General features: G+C 36.4%; 1 protein-coding gene across 1 annotated transcript in view; it reads right to left on the bottom strand.

Annotated features, from left to right (window-relative positions):
• THSD7A (thrombospondin type 1 domain containing 7A) overlaps positions 1 to 23,275 on the bottom strand; it is a 194,794-nt gene that overhangs the window by 34,666 nt on the left and 136,853 nt on the right. Inside the window, exons 10-13 of the mRNA XM_071735333.1 lie at positions 22,042 to 22,174; positions 19,247 to 19,350; positions 9,994 to 10,188; positions 6,536 to 6,799 (exon numbers count right to left, since the gene is read on the bottom strand). Of these exons, the coding sequence (XP_071591434.1) occupies positions 6,536 to 6,799; positions 9,994 to 10,188; positions 19,247 to 19,350; positions 22,042 to 22,174 (696 nt within the window). The remainder of the gene's footprint in view (positions 1 to 6,535; positions 6,800 to 9,993; positions 10,189 to 19,246; positions 19,351 to 22,041; positions 22,175 to 23,275) is intronic.

A 23,275-nucleotide genomic window follows, 5' to 3' on the forward strand; every position in this document is an offset into this window, starting at 1 on the left:
CACACTAAGAGAATGCCATGCCCTCAAGAGCCTACTGTTGTATTTCCTGACCAGACCTCACCAGTATTTCCTCACCAGTGATGAAGAATGTTCTCACAATTAGAAATAGAGGATCAAAGGGAAGAAATTAAAAGACTGCCCTCTGATTTGCATTCTGTAGGTAATTACAGGGGTTACCAACATAAAAAAAATTGGCATATTCATGTCTTGGCACCTTCTTTTTCTCTCAGGTACCTTACTGTTTCTTTCAACAGACCTTGTTGCATATCAGCATCTTAGATGTGTGCATGATGTTAACCTATATTTTAGGCTGATTAAGGATAAAGATCTCCAGAAGTTCATAGCAAATGCTCCTTGAATCCAAGAAAGCAGGTGTTCGGGAACTTTGAAAAGTTTATGCTAGGTTTTTGTTCTGTTTGTTTGTTTATTTTGTCTTAAATTTCAGGTGCTTTTAGTTGTAAATTTTGTCCACACTGTAAAATCTTAGCAAGTGAGAAAAGAGCATATTGTGATAAAGAAAAGAATACATACAAAACACAGTAACACAGAAACCAGAAAGATTCCATGCAAATGGGGCTGGTGATGCAGATACATTGTTTCTGACAGGAAAAGGACATGAACCAGACATTTTTCAACTTTAGGCCTTGTTTCCACTCCATTTTAATCATCCTCCAAAGGGTGCCCCTTGTGTTAGACAGTGCAAAATCTTATTAAAGAGACAGTTCACCAATGTGTGGATGTGTGACTGTCTGTAATGGTGGAATATCACACAGACAGGTTGTATAATGTAATTGTAGCAAATGTCATGCTAGAACCTTGAGGTTTAAAGAGCAAGCAAGAAATTACCAAGGTAGAAAACCAACAGATGCAGAGAGAATGAAAGAATGACAGCAGTGAAGAACAGCTGAGGAAGAGTGGGAAGGTGAAAAGGGAGAGAGAAAGTGAAAGAGAAGATCAGCACTGTAAAGGCTGAATATATGTTCTCTGGACATCAGAAGTTCATGCTTTGCATGCTGTTTCTCCTTCCAAATAAAGTCTTCCACTGCATTTTGCCTGCAGCTCTTCATAACATGTAAGGGATGTTGGAAAGATGAGACCTTGGGACACCATGATATAGAGCATTGGCTCAACATGGTCTGGAAGGTCATCAGAAAGAGACACCCATCTCCTTAAGCCTATTCCTTTTCCCAGTGAAAGAGTTTCTCAATTATTTCAGCTTGTATCAGCTGCACTTGACAAGGATGTGAAATGGGCAGTTGTCTACTATGAGCAAGAACTATTCTATCATTAAAGATTTATTACTGAATCACAATTTATAAAATGGCTTTGAACCACTAGGAGTATAAACTGAAGTCCTTATTAAAAGGGAAAGGTTCACTGTCCTGTAGCTAACTGGCTATAAGATATGGACTCTTAGAAAAAGTCATTAACAGGTGTGATGGATAATTTACAATGAAGGACTTTAATGGACTTCACACTTTGTCTAATGACAAAACAAATTAAGTAGGTGGATGTAAAATTTTTCACCACAAACTGCACCTGCAATGTGTAAGAACAGACCAGCTACTTGGCTTGAAGGGTGCAGACATAAAGAACACCTTAGGAAGTGCCCACATGAACAATTTTGTCCTCAGGACTGACAGAGTTATGCTCCTGCTTACGTGACTAAAATATTGTGCTATGTTTTCAAGAAAAAAAACTTGCAATGCCAGAATGGTTTATGTTCTTTAGCACAGATTTTTTTCAGGGAAACGTAAAGTTCTTGAAACTCATCTTCCTGGACATAGAAATATGCAGTTATTTGCATTTTGTGGTAACAGAATATGTCTTTTTTGAGACTATTCATATTTCTGCCTAACCAAGGAAAGACAGATTGAACTCCATAAGACCTCTTTTTTTTGTTGTTTTTTTTACAGGATTATCCTTTCAAGCCTCAAAACCTGCAAGCAATTGTTAATGCTTAACTATCTTTTGCATCAGCAGTTCTGTCTCTGGTGAAATAACTGCAAGTCTTAGGGCTGATGGATAACTGCTTCCTGACTGATGTCCTGCTTACAGAGCAGATACAGGGACACCATAATGTAGATGTCTAAGCCAGTATTGCTGGTGAAGTGCCACAGGTAGCATATTCATAGAGAACAGACAACAGGTCAAAAATGGCATCTTGTATTTTAAAAAAAAATTAGGAAATATACAAGCTATGAAACAGCAAAGTATTCTACTAACAATTTGAGAATCTAAGCCTACTACCATGCTACATTAGTCTCCTAAGAGAGATACATCTATTTCAGAATAAACACTCAACCAAAAGTCTCAGATTTTAACATTCTGCTATTTTTTGTTGGTTAATTTGCATTGCTTCAGGTTAGAATATTGAAAAAAAAAAAAAAATTAAAAAAAATCCTAACACAGGTGGATGCAGCAACTTGTAACTGACATCTTGAACACCATAGACTGTTATATCTTGGACGCTGTAGATTGTTATGAGATTTTACTATCATACACATAAGCAATTAAATACACAATTCCTCGATTCACATTGATACTCCTAGCAGCTGTTGTAAAAGTATTCACTGATACACAGATATTCCTCTCTAATCCCCTGCATAAGCCTTGTAGCCACGGAGGGCTTTGTAGAGTCAGCACAAATCAGTGCATCTCATTTAATTAATGCTAAAGGGAGAAATAATCTCACACTAATAAGGCAGCAGACAAACTATCCTGGACTGGTTGACCGTGCCTAAGGTCTTAACAGTACACTGCCATGAATTAAGAAGGGTAATACGACCTATATAAAAATGCTGCATCTGTCTGCCACGCTACTCTGTTTGCCTTCGCTACACAGAAACACAACCACCACTCAGCTTATGTGGGTCACGAGTCCTAACTGAGAAATGATGGAGGAAAACTGAATAGTGGAGAGCAAATAGCATAGCTCAAGAGCATGACAGTGGCCTGCTTTTGATTTTTTGTCATGAAAATTTTGAGGTGCAGCTTAAAGGGACGATGAAGAGACTTTCAATTTTATTCACAAATACAGTGAAACAGATTCTTGGCAGACTCACCTCATTCCCCACAGGGCTCTAGTATGCTAGTGATGACAGGGATAAAGCTAGGAAAAACAACTGCTGCTTTTCCAATGGGAAAAAAAAACCAAACTAAAAACAAACCAAAAAAACAACCTTCCACACTATACTATCAAGAGATATATAAATTTTTGTATTTCTCCAGTAAAATTACCTGTGTAGTACTGAAAAAAAGCAGGAACTAGAGAAAGTGCATTTTATGCATCTCACGTCAAAGAAAACAGGTAAACAACAGCTCAGATACTGCTTTTAGCTGCCATTGACACATCTGCTGACAAGTGTCAGCTGTTAGCTCCTGCCCACACTCCACAGAATTGGTATGACTATAAAATGCAGGCAGCAGAATATTTCAAAAGGCTGCTGAGTGGTACTATCACTTTTATTTACAAATTCAGCTCAAATTTGAAACAAAACATTTTTAAAAGCAAACCCCAAAATATTAGGCATATAATGTACTGGAAAAAAACACAGATAAGAAAGAAAATAAGAAAAAAAACCTTATGTAGCCCCTCTGCAGATGAAACGTAGGTCTTAGTTTGGGAATTCTTTTGAAACACCTGTTAAGCTAGAGAAAGCTAAGGACCCTCTTCAGAAGGACTCTACCCTCTGATTCTCCAGGGTTCTTACCTACTGGTGACTGATTTATTTACCCATACTTTGCCTTTTTTGTTATGGTCACTCCTGTCTTGAGAAACTTTTTCATACTCCAGATTTTAAAGCTGCACCCAAAATATCAAATGTTATTGTGAGAATCCTCCCATGGGCCTCCTAATTTAGGACCTTCTTTGTGTTGAGCCCTTCCTTTAGCTCCTCAGTGCCTGTGAAACTTTTAGTTAATTCTTCTCAAATCTTTTGAAAATGAGATGTGTCAAGCAGTAAAAAGAGCTCTGAAGTATTTATTCACCTGCTCTTGTTTACCTTTTCTTTCCTGAATAAGCCAAGTTAATTGTGATCATAAGTACACAACATTTCACAAAACAAAAAGCTTATGAATTTTTTGGCAATGCTTAGCAGGTTTGTTTTCTGATTCTTCCCACTCAAAATAGCATGACTTGCAATATTGGCCTGTTTATGGCCTCACAAATTTACATAACAGTATTTACATGAAACTTTTTACAGTCTGGCAATTTGAGTTTCTTGTGGCATTTTAATATATCCTGCAATACATCCAATGATACCTTAATAACATCAGCAAGGGTATAGTTTGTCCCTCTTGTTACATTTAGAGGATGTTGTCACAGGTGAAGAGGTGCAATTATCCCCTTTTCCCACTTCACAATTCCATTGTGATCTAATAAAAAATCAAGTAAAAGCTGGACACCACACAGAAAGCATCTTCTCTTAAATAAAGCTCTTGATTTCTCTCCTAGTCCAAGATAATTGCCAAATCATATCCCATAAAAATTGTGATTATATCCTATACTGCTTGGAAAAGAAATAAGAGACTCACAGTAACTAACAGTAAAACAGATTTCTGAATAAAGCAGGTAACATAGCAGACAAAACTGACCCTTCTTCTTTGGATCAGCTGCAAAATTAGTGAGAAATTCAGTGTTATAATTTCCGTAGGGAAATAAGCAGCTCTGTTAGAATTTAAAAAAATAACCTGGGCAGGCTTGAATTATGAGTCCTGTCAAGTTTAGCTTGAAAAAAATAAAAGCAGATTGATGGGAAGTTACAAAGTTTCTTTTATTTGCTAGCAGGTGAGGTAACTATTGTGATATTATGGAAGTCCCTTGTTGATGTGGCATAATACAGCTTTTATGTTTGTGCTTAAAGAAAAAAAGCAAACAGCACACTGAAATATAGAGGTTGCCAAACTGAAGAACTGTCATACACCAATGGCACAAAAATAATGAGAAAAATATCATAAATACTGGCAAGATATAAAATAAGATTTAAGTGGCCAAACAGGACTTTATACATGTTGAGAAAAGAAAAATAAATCATCCAAATGTAATCCATGAATACAAAGCAGGTACTTCGAAAAGGCATCAAACATGCACTGAAATTAGACTGAAACATCTATACCATCTGTTCTATCCCCCTTGTATGCTAAACCTGGAAAAATGCTGCAAGCAAACAATAAATTAAGTACATCTTAGAAATTATCCGTACTATGAGTATTTTCAACTATCAATAACAGATAACCCTTTTGGTCCTGCAAAGATGACAAGCAACTCTGGTCATCCTAAGTAAGTGTAGCATGCCCTCTTCAGACTGCACAAAAGAACAAATTTAAATCTTGGCAGACCTCAAACCAGTGAAAAACTGCTGACAACAGAATTAAAGAACAGTATCAGAGTGGAAATAGAGTTTTCCTGTCCTATGTGAGTTTAGCATACAGACTTTGTCATTTGAATGTATTTATGTAAACATCCTTCAGTTCGAGAAAAAAAAACCCAACAAACAAACAAAAAAAAAACATGGGAGAAAATTCTTCACTAATTATCTTCCAGCTTTGCTTTGAGATATTAAGCTGAATGCTCAATTTTCCATCAAATCACTATGGTATGCTACAGCGTGGCTTGGCACCTTCAGTTTCTAATTTATCATAGCTCTAAACAGGAACTAATAGTGCTAATTAAAATCCTCCTAAGTCATTCAATTTCTCTGATTATCTATTTTAGTTTTATCCAAGTAAATAAATGACAACTCTGTTATCTTAATTCAATATTAGAAAGTAGAATACAATTACAAATTAAACTTGCATTGACCTTTTAATGGCATGGATGCTAACATTCAGCTTCTCACAGCAATAGCTCAGATACAATTTTGCACTGCAAGCAGGAATATAAATCAACACAAAAACTTTAGTGATGTATATTAGCACATTTCTGGCTCACTAAAAATCAGGAAGTGCCAATTTTGATCCTAACACTGTAGATTCCACTTTAGGAGGGAACACTGCTCCCTCAAGGAGCAATGTGAATACAAAGAACATAGTCTCTTGAAACATCCTAGTTTTACACATGACAATTTCACAGAGACAGAGTTGTGTGCTGTTGAACTCAGGTCAATGCATGCCTGGTAAAGTGCTGAAGAGCATCAATGACAGGGATAAGGACACTTAAGGAGATTAAACCTATCTAAAGAGTCTGTGGAAATAATTTCGGCCTTTAGAAAATAGTTCCATGCTGTCCCTGTTTATTTTTAGGGATCTGATTCGTCTTTATTCTTAAATATGCAGGTACAGTTAACAGGAAAAACAGTATGATAAATGCTTATCTATTAAAATACTTAGTAATTTGCTTTTAAGTATTGCACTGTAGTAAACAGTAAAAATTAAGTTTACTGCAAAACTTAACTTTACACAAAAACGCGTGCTGGGATTGACGGTATCTTGGGATAAAATGCAGCATAAGTGATAAATATCAATCTGCTAGCTTTATGCTGAATGAAATAAAGCTGGTAAGTAAGCAGATGAAAGAAAAGAGGTTACTAAATACCATGGCTGTTGCATCGAGAGGTTTCCACGAGTCGATTGTTCTGGTCATAGCAGGCCATGGCCTGGTAGCGATAGCCTTGTCCACACTCCTTGATGTCTCCTTGTACCTTCATGCCCAGCAATACTTCTGGCTTCCCCTCTGGTAAAATACAGTCTGACCAGTTTCCCACAGGCTGAGCACTGTACTTGTCACACGGGCAAAACTGAGTCTCAATCAGAGGATACAGCTGAGAATTTTTGCATTTATCTCTTTTCTTACTTTTTCCTAGGAAGAAGAAAAAAATGCTTCAGAAAGTTCGCATCGGTTTTGCATTTAATAAAAAATTTCATTTAGATTTCTGTAACAAATGATTGCCATCAAATAGATATGCCTGAAACCAGTTAAATTATACTTTATACATTTAGGTTAATGACTTCAGTTTCTTAAGTAATGGAAGCCTACAATTTGCACAAAGAAAACATCTTTAAAAATGAAGCCATATATTTATATTTACTTCAGATAAAAGTGGTTGGGGAGTGCAATTAGAAAAATTCATCATGTTATCATACATTGGTTAATTAGCATTCTTCCCTTCTTATAGAATAAGCTTCTTCTGAGAATTTATTTTCAAGAATCTTCTTATTTTCCTTCTCCAACTGAAGCACAGCCATCCACTCACCTTTCACTTCCCATTAAATCTATTTTTAATCTTTTCTTTGATAGTTTTGCTTTCCTTACTAGATAGTTCATATATATTAATGAAGAAGATTTTTGCAAAAGCAGTTTTAAATGTGCTTGTTGCTTAGATACTACGGTAAATTAATATGCTGTAGAATTTTCCTTGCTATTCCAAACTAGGCACTGGACACAACTTAGCAGCACCTTTAGTGCTTGTATTTACTATTGTCTTTATTTAGAATAGAAAAAAAGGTATCTGATGAAAGTTCATCTTTTAGACAACACAACCTATACTAAATATAGACTTCTCCTCCTCCCCATTTTCAGCATAAATTATTATGAATTAATTAATTCACTCCAGGTCAGTTTTACACGTTAGTCTGGGTAGCACATTGCCACAGAGGACACACCAGAGAACACACAGTCTTAGCAAGCTTTAAGGGGTAACTTAACCCTGGACAGAGAAGTATCTCAAAGTGTTAGCAGTTTAGCAAGAGAATCTATTTTTTCTTGCTTTGTTTTTAAAATAAAATTTAAAAAGTGTTAGTCAGGGATTTTTATTTTCCCTTGTGGAAGCAATCCATGGCATAAAGTTCACTGGAGCTATAGAACAGCCACAGTGAGCCCTCTTAAAGATCATGAATTATTCATTGTCCATGGGTCTTCTGATTTACAGAGGGATAGAGTGGGGGATAGGGTTTGGATCTTATCACATTCTTCCTGAGGCTGCTAATGGGCACCCCCCTTAGCTAGCTTTCCTCCACCACAGACAACACAGACTAATTGGCAAATATGGCTGTGACAGAGGCTGAGTCTCATTCTTGAGGCTTCAGCTATAATTTAAAAGCAGTGCATGTTTTTTTCTGCTTCATTTCACACAGAAGAAATAAAAATAAGAATGATAATAATATCAGATTAAAAAGTAGTTGAAGAAAAAAATGTTTTAAAGAGGGTGTCCATCACAGAGAACGAGGAAAAGCTTGTGACAAAGGGTTGGACAAATTATTGTAAATTTTTTGGTTCTGTTAACTAAAACATGAAGAAGTTTCAAGGGACACAAAGTAAGAGCATTCTTATTTGCGTCAAGAAATAAGGCAAAAAATTAAGCCATGTATTGCCTCATGTGGTGATCTGAGCTGCTGTATGAAAGCAGTGGAAGAACAGAAAACTAAAAGTACCTGGAGAGCAAACATTTAGACAGGGAAAAGACCAACTCAATCATAAACCTGACACAAGACTAAACCTAAGGAGTTCAAAAGAGGTAAAACAAAGCTTAAGGCTCAAAATTATGATCTCTAGCAAGAGGCTGAAAAGCACTTCGCTGCCACAGCAGTTCTAAATGTACCAAAACACCATCTGAAAGAAAAGTCCTGATGCAGTGAAGACCAGAAGTATAAAGAGGAACGCAAGTGCATTAACACCTCATCCTGTTATGGAGAAATGATTGCTGACTGGTTTGTCCCCAGTTTTAGTAAAAAAAAAAAAAAAAAAAAAAAATCTTTCACTAGATTTTCTTTTAAAAGCTTTTTCTACTGGAAGCTCCAAGGGAATTTCAACAAGATTTTTTTTTTTCTCAATCACAGTCCAGCTTTTAAAAAAACCCAAAATAAAAAACCCTGTTAATTCTGGTGAGAATTCAATCTGGTTAGACAACTCCGGCAAGATACAGCTTGTGCACACTATCATGGAGGAATCAAAGCAAATTGCAAACCTGCTCCCTAAACTGCTGAGAAAACAAAACATAAATCAAGAAACTGCAAATAATTGAGTCTAGCCCCTCTGGTTTTCATTATCAGTTTTCTGAATCCACATTCTTGTCTTGGTAGAATTAAACCTGCTTAACCTTATTTGTGACTGAAAGTGATTCGAGAGGGAAGAAATTTCCTACCTTGGGACTTCTCTGAGTGCCTCACACTTCCTACATCATATTGAAGACCCCAAGGTCTTAGGCTTTTTACACCATTAAGAAAATCAGGTAGTGTTTGTGAGTTACATGCTTTTCAACACTCAGTAAATCATCCAACATTTTCATTAAACTTATCAGTAAAGTCTAAGCAAAAAAACCTCAAAATACTTTGAAAAAATATTTTCATAATTTAAGCTGTAACTCAGAAATTGCATTAGAGTATAACCTCAAAGGTCTGTCTCTTATATTTGTTAACTGTTTAGCACAAATAGATGATCACAAGGACATAATTCTGTGTAAATGATAAACCATAAACCAGAAGCCTTCCTGACCTCTTTGTGCACAGAATCAGAGTGCAGAATCACGGTTTGACGTAACCACAGCATGAAAACTTTTAAAATAGCCAAGAGTTGTGTCCCTTTTTGTTGCAAAGATAACGCAAGGTTCAACAAAAACGCAGGAAAATACTTTTTTTACTTTCTTTTCTTTCCATGGGCTGGATCAGACTCTTGGTTAATTATACTACTTTACATTTTCCACTTCCCTGGAACTATAGGCAATGCTGACTTGCCTGTCAGGAAAAGAGATGGTCTGCTTTGCAGATCACTGTCTGTGCTCTATTTAGAAGAAACCCTGGCCTCCTGTTCTCCCATCTTTCTACATACTTCCCCATGATGAAGATTTCGAGACATATGCCAGGAGTTTGTTCTCCCGAGGCATTATTTTTTTGTTCTACTAACACTATATAGAGCATGACAGTGACACTGGGTCTGCTTTCTGCCACAATGACAAATTTTGCTTGTTTGTCATAAGAGAACTTCAGAACAATGCAGGTTTTAATCAAAACAGTAGCAATAATTCACAAAAGATGCATTATTTTTCTGGTTACTCTTACCAACAAGGGTGCGTTTTCTTGTCCTGACTCCTCCACAGTCCCCATTACAGGATGAAAATTTTGACCAGTTTGTAAACTGGCAGTCATCTTGGCAGGGAATCTGGCACTCCTGAGTTAAGGGTGGTAACGGGCCAGAGTATTTAAGGCACTCACTGATGTCAGCCTGCCCTCCGTCTTGTCTGCGACATGTAATTGCTGGAAGCAAAAAAGAATGGAGTTTTTCCATCAATGTCTCTATTCAGTTTTGGAACTCTACAATATTCTCCCACAAAAATCACACTGAGAGCCCAGAACACTGATAAAAAACCCAAATATTTGCAAGCAGTTATCCCTTGAATTGATATATATATATATATATATATATATATATATATATATATGACATTTCTGACTTTTTTGAGATTCTGTTTAAATTAATACTTATCAGGATTTAACAGGAGAAAAAAGCATGTGATAGACAGACATAAATATTATAAAGGTTGCACTGTCATCCATACCTGTTGTACCACATTTCTCATTATCATTTTTCCTATGGATACAGCCTGTAACTTAGAAATTATAAAATTTGCAGTGCCATTTCAGTTAGCTCAATAGTGTATAAGCACTCTATATAAAGCAACATATATATAACAGAACTGCTGCTTGATGTTCCTCAATTTTTAGTCTAGAAACTTAGAGGACAAAGCATGTTTGCTGGGGATAAAGTATCAGACAGCAGGGCTACGATGCTTTATAACAGGATAGCCAGATCTTGCATAGAAGCTTCTTACTTATATGAAGAAAAACCAAGTTCCTCAAGAAAACTTCAGGAAACACAAAGTGAAGAAGTTGAACCATAACAATTTACAAAGAATAAGGCTGATTCATTAATATAGCTTTAACAATGCTCTATTATTGCTCCTCATGGATAATTTAACTTCTTTCTAACACAATTGCTTATCTATTGTTCTAACCCAAAGCCTCAGTAAATATAATTTTATTTACTTGCTCAAAACAACACAATACTTATTATAGAGTAATGAGATTGGAATCTTCTAGTTGTGTATATAATAGAATTACATTTATGCTTCTTGGCATCTGACAGCACAAGGTATATGCAATATACCTATACAGCAGTGGCTGTGAAAATAATTTGGGTTACCAATTGCTGCAGTAACATTGTATCTGAACACATTATATAATCCTGTATTCGTATGAGGGAATTATCATGTTTTATATTATGCTCTGCTCCATAACGTAAGCATGGCACTTCAATTGGACTGACAATAATTGTTTTATTGATACATAAATGGAAAAAAAATGTAAATTATAATAACAAAACTATTATGGCATAATCAGTTCAACTATTGGAGAAAAATGGGATTTGAATGCAAAGTTTCAATATGAAAGAGAAAACTGGCTATGACTGACTATGTCTTGGAGGAGGAAGGAAGAATACCTGGGGAAATTATTTTTATTTTCCTTCAGAGTCTTGTAAGGTAGTAGTACAGATTTAGAGATCTATGATTTCTGAAAAACTTTTCTTTGTCGTACAGTTTAAATCTAAATTTCTACCTAATGACTCTAGAAACCTGAACTTGATGACCCACATGGTCCATTTTATAATGTGCCTACTAAAACATATACAAAAGTCCCAAGTGAATTGTTTTCACGTGTCTGTGGTAAAACCCTATGAAAGGAAGGGGGGTTTGTTTTTTCAGAGATGCTAAGCAAACAATTTCCCTGATCCATGACTTCTCTTTGGAGCAGGGCTACCAGCACTGTTTGTAATAGGCTCAGTAGTGCCTTAAGGTGTGCTTACTGGGGGACTTACCAGCTGTACATTGTCTTATACAATTATTCTGTCAAATCCTATTATTATTGGTGTAGTGTACTAGAGAAACACTTTTTTCTTCAGATATAATTATAGTCATTCAATGAGCAAAACCAAATATTTGAAAATTGAAAATCCATACAACTTTTTTAAGGATGGTGATCTACTATCACAAATATTTTTGTGAAACACGTCATACCAGTATCTTCCAGTATGAGCCTAGGCTTGTTATGTTTTTTTTGTGAGATAGTCTTTTCTGCAAATAACACACACTGGTTTCCCTGAGGTAAAAGCACAGTTCAGCCTAGTCCCACCATGTGGAAATTCAGAGGTCAAACATAAATCCTCTATTTTGAGTTTGACCTTGGCGTGTGGCATACATCAGCAAAACTAATTGCATTATCTTCAGTGCATTCTCAGGGAGATATAGGCCACCATTTTTAGCACTGAAATCTAGACCTAGCCAAGGGCTAAAAGACAGTCCAGTGATTAACCCAGTAACTTTTAATAACCTTGGAAAGTTTTGAATACTGCCCCTATATCTAGTGCTTTGATACACCATAAACATTGTCTGTTAAAAAATACAAAAAATATAATGCCTTTCTAGCTAAACTGAGTTCTTCTGAAGTCAACATTCATTCCCTTATCTTTCTTGGTTATTAAACATTACTCTGTGGGCAGATATCCACTCTGTCATAAATTTTTTCAGACTCCTATTAGAGCATCTAATTTACATCAAGCAGATCCAGGTGAGAAGCTCCCCTGAGGATTAACACTTTGTGGGGTTTTTTTGTTTGTTTGTTTGGTTTGGTTTTTTTCCAGATTAACAGTCAGTTACACTGTAGCAATCAAAGCAGGAAAACTCTTCATTTTTGAGACCTAAATATTTCACCTTAACCCAAATTAGAGGAGAGTTTGGCATACCAAATTAGTTTCTGAATCTTAATTTCTGCAGTGCCTGTCCATAACTATTCATGTTATTTTTGGTTGACAAGGGCTGGATGATTGCCTCTATACTCCATTTTCCTATTGTAATTCTACAGATTCAAGTATAAATTTGAAAGGTTTACAGTCCATGTGACTGTTGAAGAGTGGGTATTTTTCCATTACTTAAAGCAGAGATTTTGAAAACTGCATACATTCCATTAATACATTATATTGACCTAGTAAATGCCTTACTTAACATCAGAAATGTTCTTACTGTGGAGCGGAGTTATTTTTTCTGGTCACAACCTAATTTGGACAAACTCTTTCCCTGCCTCTCTGATCAGATTCACAGTTCTTTAATTACACTATGCAAAAGCCATTGAGATCAATGAGTAGCTCACTATACAGAGATGTGTCTTCAACTACTTTAAAGCCAGGCAGTGTCAAATTAATTATTTTGCCTATACAACCACGTTATATTTATTACAGACATTAGCAGTAAGTGGAAAGAGCTTGGTTCATCTATTACTGAATTAAGCCCAAGCAGTTGTTAAATGAAAACATAAACCAGTAGTACTGTTAAAAAAACAAACAAACAAAAAAAAAATCAAATTTAACATGGAAGCCACTCACTTAAGAAATTATTTTGGTACTTAACAATTATTATTCCCCAGAAGAAAGGTGTGAAATGAGCAGCAGTCTGAATTTTCTAGACAAGGGAATTGGATGTAATTAAAATTTTGTCTTCTGGCATTTTTTACACCAAGTCACAGGGGACTACAGGCTAATATTTATGTTGTCGGCCTAACAAAACACCAGGACAGCATTTAAGCAAGTGTTGTTATGTGTGGGTTTATATAAAAACCTTGCATATTCCCATCATTAGTATACTTAATTGAGATTTCACTGAGATGTGAGATTAAGAGAGATTCAGACTCCTACACCTAAAAATTAAATATTTTATAAACAAGAATGCTCTATGTTCTTGGTATACGACACCCTTATGATACCCTTTTTTAAATTGGGAAGTATTTCTAGCAACAAGAGCATTCTTTCCCTTCAAGAAAAGCAAGAATTACATCAGCAAACTAACTTCTTACACACACTCTGAATGCTACCTAAGCTATGATTTCATTCATGTTTACTTCCTTTCCCAAGAGACACAGCACACTCGACACTGCATGATTCAATATGTCTATCACAAAGTCTCTTCAGTTGGAGCATGTCCCAAAAATAATGTGAAAATATAAGTCTGATCATTCTTTAGCTGTTAAAGAGAATAGCACATTTCTGATGAATAAAGTTGTCTGGAGATTCTGGGTCTTGTTTTCATAGATTCTTAGAACCAACCCATTCCAGTGCCTCACCACCCTCACAGTGAAGATTTGCTTCCTAATTTCTTACTTTAGTAGAAAAACTGAAGCTACCAATTGTCCTTTACAGTAACTAAAATACAAACCAAGCAGAAAGGCACCCTCATCTATTAAGTCTCAATGACATTAAAATAGCAGTTTATAACTCTATGAAGCAGCAGCACCCTTTCATGATGTTATCTCCCTTCTTGTGCTTTCAATGAAGACACAAAACCCCCTGAAGAGCAAATCCCCCCCTATTCATAAGGAATGCCCAGAGGGAGGCTGCCATCCTTGTTTAGCCACAGCAAGAGGAAAGGGCTTTTGACCATGGTTTTGCCTCTGAGCCTTCCCAAGGTTCACACAAGCCTGCAAGGACTCCTTGTGTGCTCATGGCCATCCTGGGAAGCTTTCTCCAATTTCCCTGCTCCACTGTCTTTCAAATAACTCTATATATACCCTGTGACTGAAGAGCATGAGAGCATGGAATCAGCTCTCTAATAATGGCCAATTGCCTGTGACACCAAACACAACTATTCAGATATTTTCTCTGACAGCCAGGTTACTTAAGCATCTTAAGTAACTTAAACTTTAGTACTTAAGTTTTATAAATAACCTTCCCCTTACCATTACAGAACATGCTGATAGATTCCACAGTTTTCATCCTATTCCTCATAAAAACTTGGAGCAAGATTTCTGGTGGCAAGGACTGCAGGCTGTGCATCCTTTTGCAAATCTCTTTTCGGTCACTGGGATAGCCCTTACCATGTGCATTCATCCATACACATCGTAATGTGATTAGGCTATTGCAGCTTGGGCACTCGAGCTTCTCATCTGCTACATGTCCTCTTCACTAGTGTTGGGATGCAGTCCAAAAAGCCCTATTTAAATCTGCAGAAGCTACAGGCTTTTTAGTAAGTAAATTTCCTTGGCTTTCCTAGGAAAGTCAAAAGGTATTTGAACTGAACGTCCAAGCTCCTTCAGAAGTCACTGCAGCTGAGGTTTACCAACACAGATTTTTAAAGCTATGAGCATAACATAACACATACCTGCCTATCTTGTTCACAGTTTCAAGGTTCATACATCCATCTGTCTCACTGAGCAGACCACCACTTTGAAGCTATCTCTGTGTTAACAAATGTCATCCTTAAGAATACAAAGTATTAGCACACCCTAGCTAAAGTTCCTAGCACATCCTAGCAGGTTCCTCTCACAGAGTCATAGGCCACATCCCCATCAAATGCTAGGAGCCTGGTTTTACCAAACTTTTACTTTCTTGCTCTATTTTTTTCTTTCTTTTTTATTGTATTTTGCATTTGCCAACACATTGTGCCTCTCTCTCCTGGGTTTCAAGTAACTCATCAAGACACCTGGTCAATTTCTTCATTACTTGAGAAACAGCTTATGAAAAGAAACAAAACATAAATATTCTTGCAGTAAAATGTGGCTGGTCTTTGCATTTCCTATTCCTGTTGGAGAAGTTCAAAAGGAAGTTTTAAACTCCTTGCAGATGCACCCAATATCCTTTCTTGAGGGTTTTGAACAAGAGGCAGTTAGAAGTCTTCTTTTACTGTAATTCTTCAATACATTTCTGACCTACTTACCCAGTGCTAAAAGGTATTTTACCAGTGATATGACTGCAAATTTCTGTTCATCATAGAAATTCAACACAGATGTCATGACTGTCTTGTTCAAATAAGGTTAGTGACTACAAGAATGCTTTTGCTACCAAACTATTCATACTGTGCTACTATACTTATATTTTTTGAAATTGTAAAAAAATCTTTTCTTAAACCAAAACAACAAACTGTCCTATTCTTTCCTCTGCGTTGACCCAAGTTCTAGTTTTGTGACCTGTGCATTTGAAATGAAAAGTTTTGTAACAAAACCTTCATTATACAAGACAGCTAGAAACAGAGCTGTCTTTAAAAGTGAATCAAAATTCTAAAATTTATGATTCACCCAAGTATCTCTTCTGCCATGAAAGACTGCTGTGATAAAGAAGTTGAAGATTGAAAATATGAATACTAAAGCTGTGATATAAAGTTATTAATGGACACTTAAAATCAGACATCTAACCAGTCATTTTTAACTTCCAACTTCTGGCTTTTCCTTCAGATTTAATTATCTTTGAAACGAAAATATAATCAGTGCAGACCATTTTGTTCAAAATAAACCACTAATGAATGCATAGTCAGATGTGTCTTTCCTTGGTGTACATTTCTGTTCTTATTTAACACATTTGCTGATACACTACATGTTACAATGTGTGTAGGCAACCAGATCAAAAATATGACAAACTAATAGCATTGACAACATCCCCTGGCATGGAAAAAGAGGAACTGAGAACTGTTCTCACATACAAGAATGCAATTACTTGCTCTACTGTGTATTGACACAAAATGAAAGGAGAATCCACAGGAAACCAAAGGGCTGAGGTTACTTCTACAAGCTTATTGGTACCATTTGTCATCAATACTAAATTACCACAGGCAGATGAATGGATGTGTTGATTTCTGCATTCTTGAGCACCAGAAATTTTAGAGATAACTTTTTTTCAATTAAAAAATGTTGCTATGTCTACATTTTCAAAGCATGGTAAGCATTTCTGCAGAAATCACCAACAAATACTTAAATGAATTGTTCAAATTATTCCATTATCAGAGTAAAAAAGCTATCTCAGAATGTTATAACAAATGGATTTTATATTTCAGTGTTTAGCATTTCCTCATTTTGTAGCATTAGCGGGAAGAGGGGATGAACTCACTTCCAGGACCATCCTTCAGAAGCTGGGGAAAACTTATTAATCCTGTCCAGAGTGGAGCTCCAGGCAGATACCTGCTTTCAGGTCAGTCTCCCTTCAGAGAGCACCCTCCTGGGATGAAATCAATTCTTGGGCAGGGGACTGAACAAAATAACGCACACCACAGAAAATTCACACATGGCTATTTTTATGGCAGATTTTTAAATGTAAGAGGGGAAAGGGAATATGTTAATGCCCTGTGTAGGACATAACCTATATAAAACAAAAAAAGAAAAAACAACCCACACTGTCCATGTTAAAAATGCGATTTTCTGGGGTACAAAGTAAAAAAATAAAACTTCAATAGATAATCTCTAGAATTGCAGAAGTATGTTTTCCAAGGTGAAATTTATTTTTGTGCAAAAATTCAGGTATTACTTTCAAGTCATATTCATTGTAAAGGCATTCAGAAAAATAGAAAAAAAATTACTTTTCTGGATCTAAAGCAAGGTCTTGCTGGTTTTTATAGCTTCTACAGAGTATCAGTTTACACTACTGAGCACAAAAGATATACTTAACATATTCTCAGGTATAAAAACACTGAGACACAATACATACCATGCAAGTAGAGAAGGGAATGTTTTGTAATATGTGAACTCCTACTGTCAAAGACAGAAATCTTATTTTCTCAGTATGTAATCTGGATGCATCCTCCAGAGCTGAAGATGGATTGCATTAGTGATAGACCTTCCAAAGAATTACCACGCCAGCAGTCTTTTGTATTAGCAGGAAATACCTTCAGGTTCTATTTTGTGGTAAGTTCTAAATTGATTTCCTGTAACACTTTCTTGGTAAATGATAGAAGTTACTAGCTTAAGATTTACTCTATGACTTTTTAAAGTATACCATAACCTATTTTAATAGTGCAAGGAAGTTAATGACCAGAACATTTAACTTCCACAGTTACCAGTGTCCTTGCACAGGAATTCCACAATCTGCTGAGCCAATATTGTTTTAATGGATAGGAGTTTCTACTCAGAAAAGACAAAAGAAAAAAACCAAAAACCTTCCTGGAATTCAGGGTTGACTAGCAGTTCAAAGTAATTCAATTACTGTAACACAGAAAGTAAGAATTGCAGTTATTTTCATACTGGATTTATTTAATGCACCTAAAAACCCCTCCTGACTATACTATAAATTCACAAAACTCTCTGTGAAGACAGTTGATAGTAAAGCTGGATAGGGATGCTAAAATTATTTGTTATCAAATGAAAATGGTGGATAAGTGTACGAATCACTGAGCTCAAAGTCCAGCCAGTGGCTGCTTAAAAGTGCTGCACCTGAGTGGTTAATTCCAGGGCCAGTTCTCTTTAGCATCTTTAACAACCTGTACAGAAAGCATCCTCAGCAAGTTTGGGGACAACATCTGTCTGGGAGGAGCAGTGAATACTTACCTACAGGGCAGGGCTGACATTCAGAGGACCTTGACAGCCTAGAGAAATGGGCTGGCACTGAACTTTACCAGTGTAAAGGCATCTCTCAGTGCTCCCATTGCTCTCTACAACTACCTAATTCAAGGGTGCAAAGAAGAGAAATCCTGACTGTTCTCAGAGATATATGGTGAAAGAATAAGGGGTCCCACACACGGACTGCAGCAAGAGAAATTTCAGCTTAGACAATAGGAAAAAAATAAATTCAGTGTTAATCTGGACAAGCATTGGAGCAAACGCCCACAAAGGCTGCAGATGCCCAGAGAGCTGGGAGATGTTCCAAACACGCTGACACATGGCCCTGGGAAAACTGCTCTACTCTAAGTGTGATCTAACTTTGAAACTGGCCTTGCTCTGGGTGGAAGGCTGGAACAAGGGACCTCAAGAGCATCCTTCCAGTTCAAAATTATTTGAATCCTCCAATCCAAAATTTTCAAACAAAAGTCTTGAAGCAAAAGTCTTAAATTTTGGCCTAATGGACATCCCCATAAGTATGTTTTCACCAAATGAAAAATGTCCCATTTTCACGGGTGAATTTACACAACCTTTTTCACAAACAGAAGCATGTAAAATCACCCATCCATTTCTTTTTTTTTTTTTTCCTTCTTTTTGAAAACTTACTTCCACACCTTTGCAAGCCTGCTTCAGGTGCAATAATCTGACCAAATAATACCATAAAATTAGTCACTAATGTGGTATCTATACTTAAAAATAAATTAGCACTGGTATTTTAGCAATGAAACATTTGCAAAATACTGGTTAGGATGCACCCTACCACATTAGCATTCAGTACTTTCCTTTCCAATGCACAGGAATTAACATGCAGATAAAATTAATGTTAGGATGTAATGAATAAAATTCAGGTGTTTCACACACCAGTGAAGCTATAGACTTCTGAGAAATATATGATAGAGGCAAAGGGTCTAACCTCTTGCTTGTAGCCCGGGACCACAAGTCTCGTGTGCTCCTGGACTGTCCTGGCGCACGTACCACGGTACCAGCTGGCACCTGCGCCACTTGTGGGTCTTCCACCTGAAATGAGGGGGAGAAACAATCAACTTCCATCTAAATTTTGTACCAATCAAGTGCTAGACTGCATTACAAGCCATCGTTAGCTATTATTTATTATTGGTCACAGTCAGTTAACAACAAACAGTAACAATACCGTAAACTTTTCCCTCTTCCATTAACTTTTTTTTTTTTTCATTGTAGGGTTAGACAATGAAGAGCACTGGGGAGGAAGGAAAAGGCCGAGGAGGGAAGAGAAAGCAAACATCATATATTTTCAAGGATTTCCAAGTACAAAGGTACTTGAACATAACCTAACAATTACACAGTGAAGAGAGACCATAACAAGAGGATTATACATTAATACAAAGCATTAATATACAGACAACGTGAGAAATTTTAAAAAGAATACTACACAAAATAATAAAATTATGTGACTTGAATACCCATTTAACAGAACTCCTTTTTTATGGGCTTATATCTGAGCATGGTCAGAGTATTTTACCAGTCAAGGTGACAAGCAGATTTAGCGAAGTGACACTAACATCTCATAAAAACAACTATCTCATAAAAACATCCTATTAAATGAGGATAAGTTTTAAATTCAAGTACATCCTAATAAACCTTCTTTACTTTTTTCACTTTCCCTTCCTCCTTTTCAGTTTTCCACCTGTCTCACTGAACTAGAGATGTGCTGAAGTTTCCCAAACATACTCCAGAGATAAGACTCCAGGGTTGATTGGGAGTGACTTTTGGCAGTGAATGCTGTCACATATAGGTATTAGTGTATTTCTTCCTCTTTTTCTTTCTTTCCTCTTCTCCAGAGGCTTTCTTCCCCACCCTTAGGTAAGCATTGCAACACAACAATAAACAAAGCAAATCTACCTTGCTTGAAGCACAAACAAGTCTTAGAGATACAAAGATGAGTCCAGATGAGCGAAGTCCTATCGTTTTTATTTTGCTTTCTCAAATTGCAAATGATATGATTACAAGGGTAAAGTTTTCACAACAAAAAAAAATCCTTTGCTAAGCTTCATCTTCCAAACCTTATTGGAAAAGGAGAAATTAGAAGGAAAAAGGGACTTCAGCTAGAGCAAAGCATTGGGACAGTGAGTTTAAATGACTGCAGGGGTGCCTCAGGCAATCCCAGAGAACATGGAGTCTAAAGTAGTGGAATGAAATCACCTCACAAATGCAAAGACAACCAGAAGATCCAACACAAAGTGAATAGGGGCCTAGACCATATTAAAAAAAAGCTAGAAAAAACACAGGCAAAAAGATTTTGCAAAAGATTAGTCAAGAAACACAATAATACACTGCTTCAATTATTTTGCATTAACATAAACCGCTACAAAACTTCTACAAAGTTCCTTTCTGGTGTTGTTGAATACCCTAGCCACTGAATAAAACAAATTATTGTCACATCTCTGAAATAATCCACAGTTATCTGATTTATTCAGAGGCAGGAAGGAGGGGCATCTGCTGTTCTCATGAATTTTCTCAGTGCTTTTGCACCTCAAGTCTCATTGTAACTTGCCTCTGCAGGCCAGTATATAAACTAAAGCATGAACTGAGTGTGTGAGTCCATCTGCTGCAACACATGTATGGGTTAGAAAGATGATAAAGGAATATATAGAAAATGTTTTTAGTATTAGTTTGTGTAACGAAATTTAAATTCACCACTACAGCTAAAATTTGAGATTGAAGATACTAAAGAGAAGAGGAACAGTCAGCATTTTATAAGATAAAAAGCTGTATCTCTCTGATATTTGGAGTGCTGATTTTGGTAGCTTCCCAATGCTGTTTTACAGCCTTTCATATCTTTCAGTTATATAGAGTGAGATCTCCTAATGAATCTGCAAAGATAATTCTTGTCAGATGATGAAAGCAATACATTTCTTTAATCTCAATTTGTTTTGGCTAAAATAGGCTTAAATTCTATTTGCATCACTGCAACAGAGATGGGTTTCATAGATGGTAGCAGATGTTCTTCTCTAGACATGGCAAAAATAACATTGCCTTCCAATTCAAACATATTTATAATTCATGAGAAAAAAACCTATTTTTATCTCGTTTTTATTTATTTCATCAAGCAAACCCAACTACCTCTATCAGATTTTTCTAAACTTTGTATCAACAATCAGATCCTGATTTTTATCTGGATTTTTCCATGCCATTCAGATAATATCAAACTGCTTCAAAATTTTCTTAAGCAGTAATGGTAAGAATTGGAAGAATCCACATCATTCTCTGGTGAAGGTTAAGTCAAGACAGAGAATTTTATTTGTTAAACAATGTATGAACTATGGACTATCTGGGCTGGAGGGGGTGGAATGATAGAGGAAACTGTGCATAGCAGAGCATGGTAGCAGAACTCAGCTCTCCTAAACAGTTTAGGGTACATTTTAGTGCTTTGGATCATGTAGAAAGGAAGACTTTTTAAAATAGTATATAATTTCAAAACAGTTGCTAAGAAAGACTTATCCTGGAAAGTAATTCTCAGTGGCTGCAATGTTCCTGCAAAGGAATAAGGACAAAATGAACTGGTGACTCCCTCTGTGCCCATCTGAGTCTACATATGCGTTTTGAAATCTTGATTTAGGTACATATCCGTTTTTTTGTTGTTTTTTTTTTTTTTAGTGTAATTCAACAAGCCTTTGAGGTAATACAGGTTGAAAAATCAGGTGGGAGATGACTCTCGTTGATTTAGACTACCTGTAGCTATGGCAGATGGGAGAAGCTTCACACTCCTTTTCCTCAAACAAGGATTCTGGGCACTCTCGACCACCGTTGGCAGGGAGCTGGATGATGACTCGGTGACGGGACTGCTTCTTTACTGTGGCACCCCCTGCAAAGAATAGAAGAGCTTTTTTCTCCTGCTGCTACATCAAAATGACAGGAATAATAAGGGAAAAAATATATTCAACATAACAGGTATTTGAGTTGATTGCTATACTAGTGATGTGTTACTTCATCCACATGCAGAAAATTAAGCCTAATAGATAAAAAGTTTAATCTCAGCAAAAGAGCAGGACCAGAACTAAACAGAAAGTAGCAGTAGCAATACTGAACAAAGTAAGATAAAGCTGAAGTGAATGCACAGTTAAAGAAATTAAACCATCTCAGTTTGCTGTTACACTTTACAGTTTCAAGGTATAAATTTGCCCTAATGATTTGCATTCAAAACCAGAAACAGAAACTAATGGACAGAAATTATTAAATCTCACAATTTTTAATTCAGTAAAGAATAAATCCGAAAATCTGCTTGTCTTGTGCTTATCTCCACAGCCAGGTATATATCAAATTTAATTTAGAGTCTGTGTTCTCTCCAGCTCAGGCTTTAATTCTGCTCCCTATGCCACCATTTCACACCTGGGACTAGCGTTACCCTCTCAGGATACACAAAGAATATTTCAAAAGAGCATGTTTTACATTTAAATGGGAAGTTTTATATCCCACAGTGGAATTAATTTACAGTTTACAATTTTTAATTATTATAGACATTCATTATTAATGATAAACAGTAAAGAGTTCCTGTAGGAATTTTGATACAAGTCATCTTCAGATATCAGTTCTTCATGCAGCAAATTCAGAGAAAACACACAAATTCATTTTAATTCTATTGCAATACCTAACATACAAACATTGTTAGGTAAAATTCTTGGAATTTTTTTTTTTATATATATATATATATTTTTTTTTTTTTTTTTTTTCCCCAGAGAGCTGTAGCACAGACATTTGGCTGACTAGGCTGCTCTCAGCTTTGGGTGGGTTATTACAGCAGCTGCAGCTTGTCTGAACAGAAAAGCCTGCTGGACCACAGCCAAGCAATTGTAATTAGGAGCAAGCGACAGGAGAATCCCGGCGGTGGCTCTGCACCACCTGGCTGCTTTTCAGCACAGAGGAAACCCTCCACTCCTGAGTCAATCAGCTCCAGGAGATGCCAGGA

This window comes from Heliangelus exortis, chromosome 2 (assembly GCF_036169615.1).
Source record: "Heliangelus exortis chromosome 2, bHelExo1.hap1, whole genome shotgun sequence".
NCBI lineage: Eukaryota > Metazoa > Chordata > Aves > Apodiformes > Trochilidae > Heliangelus > Heliangelus exortis.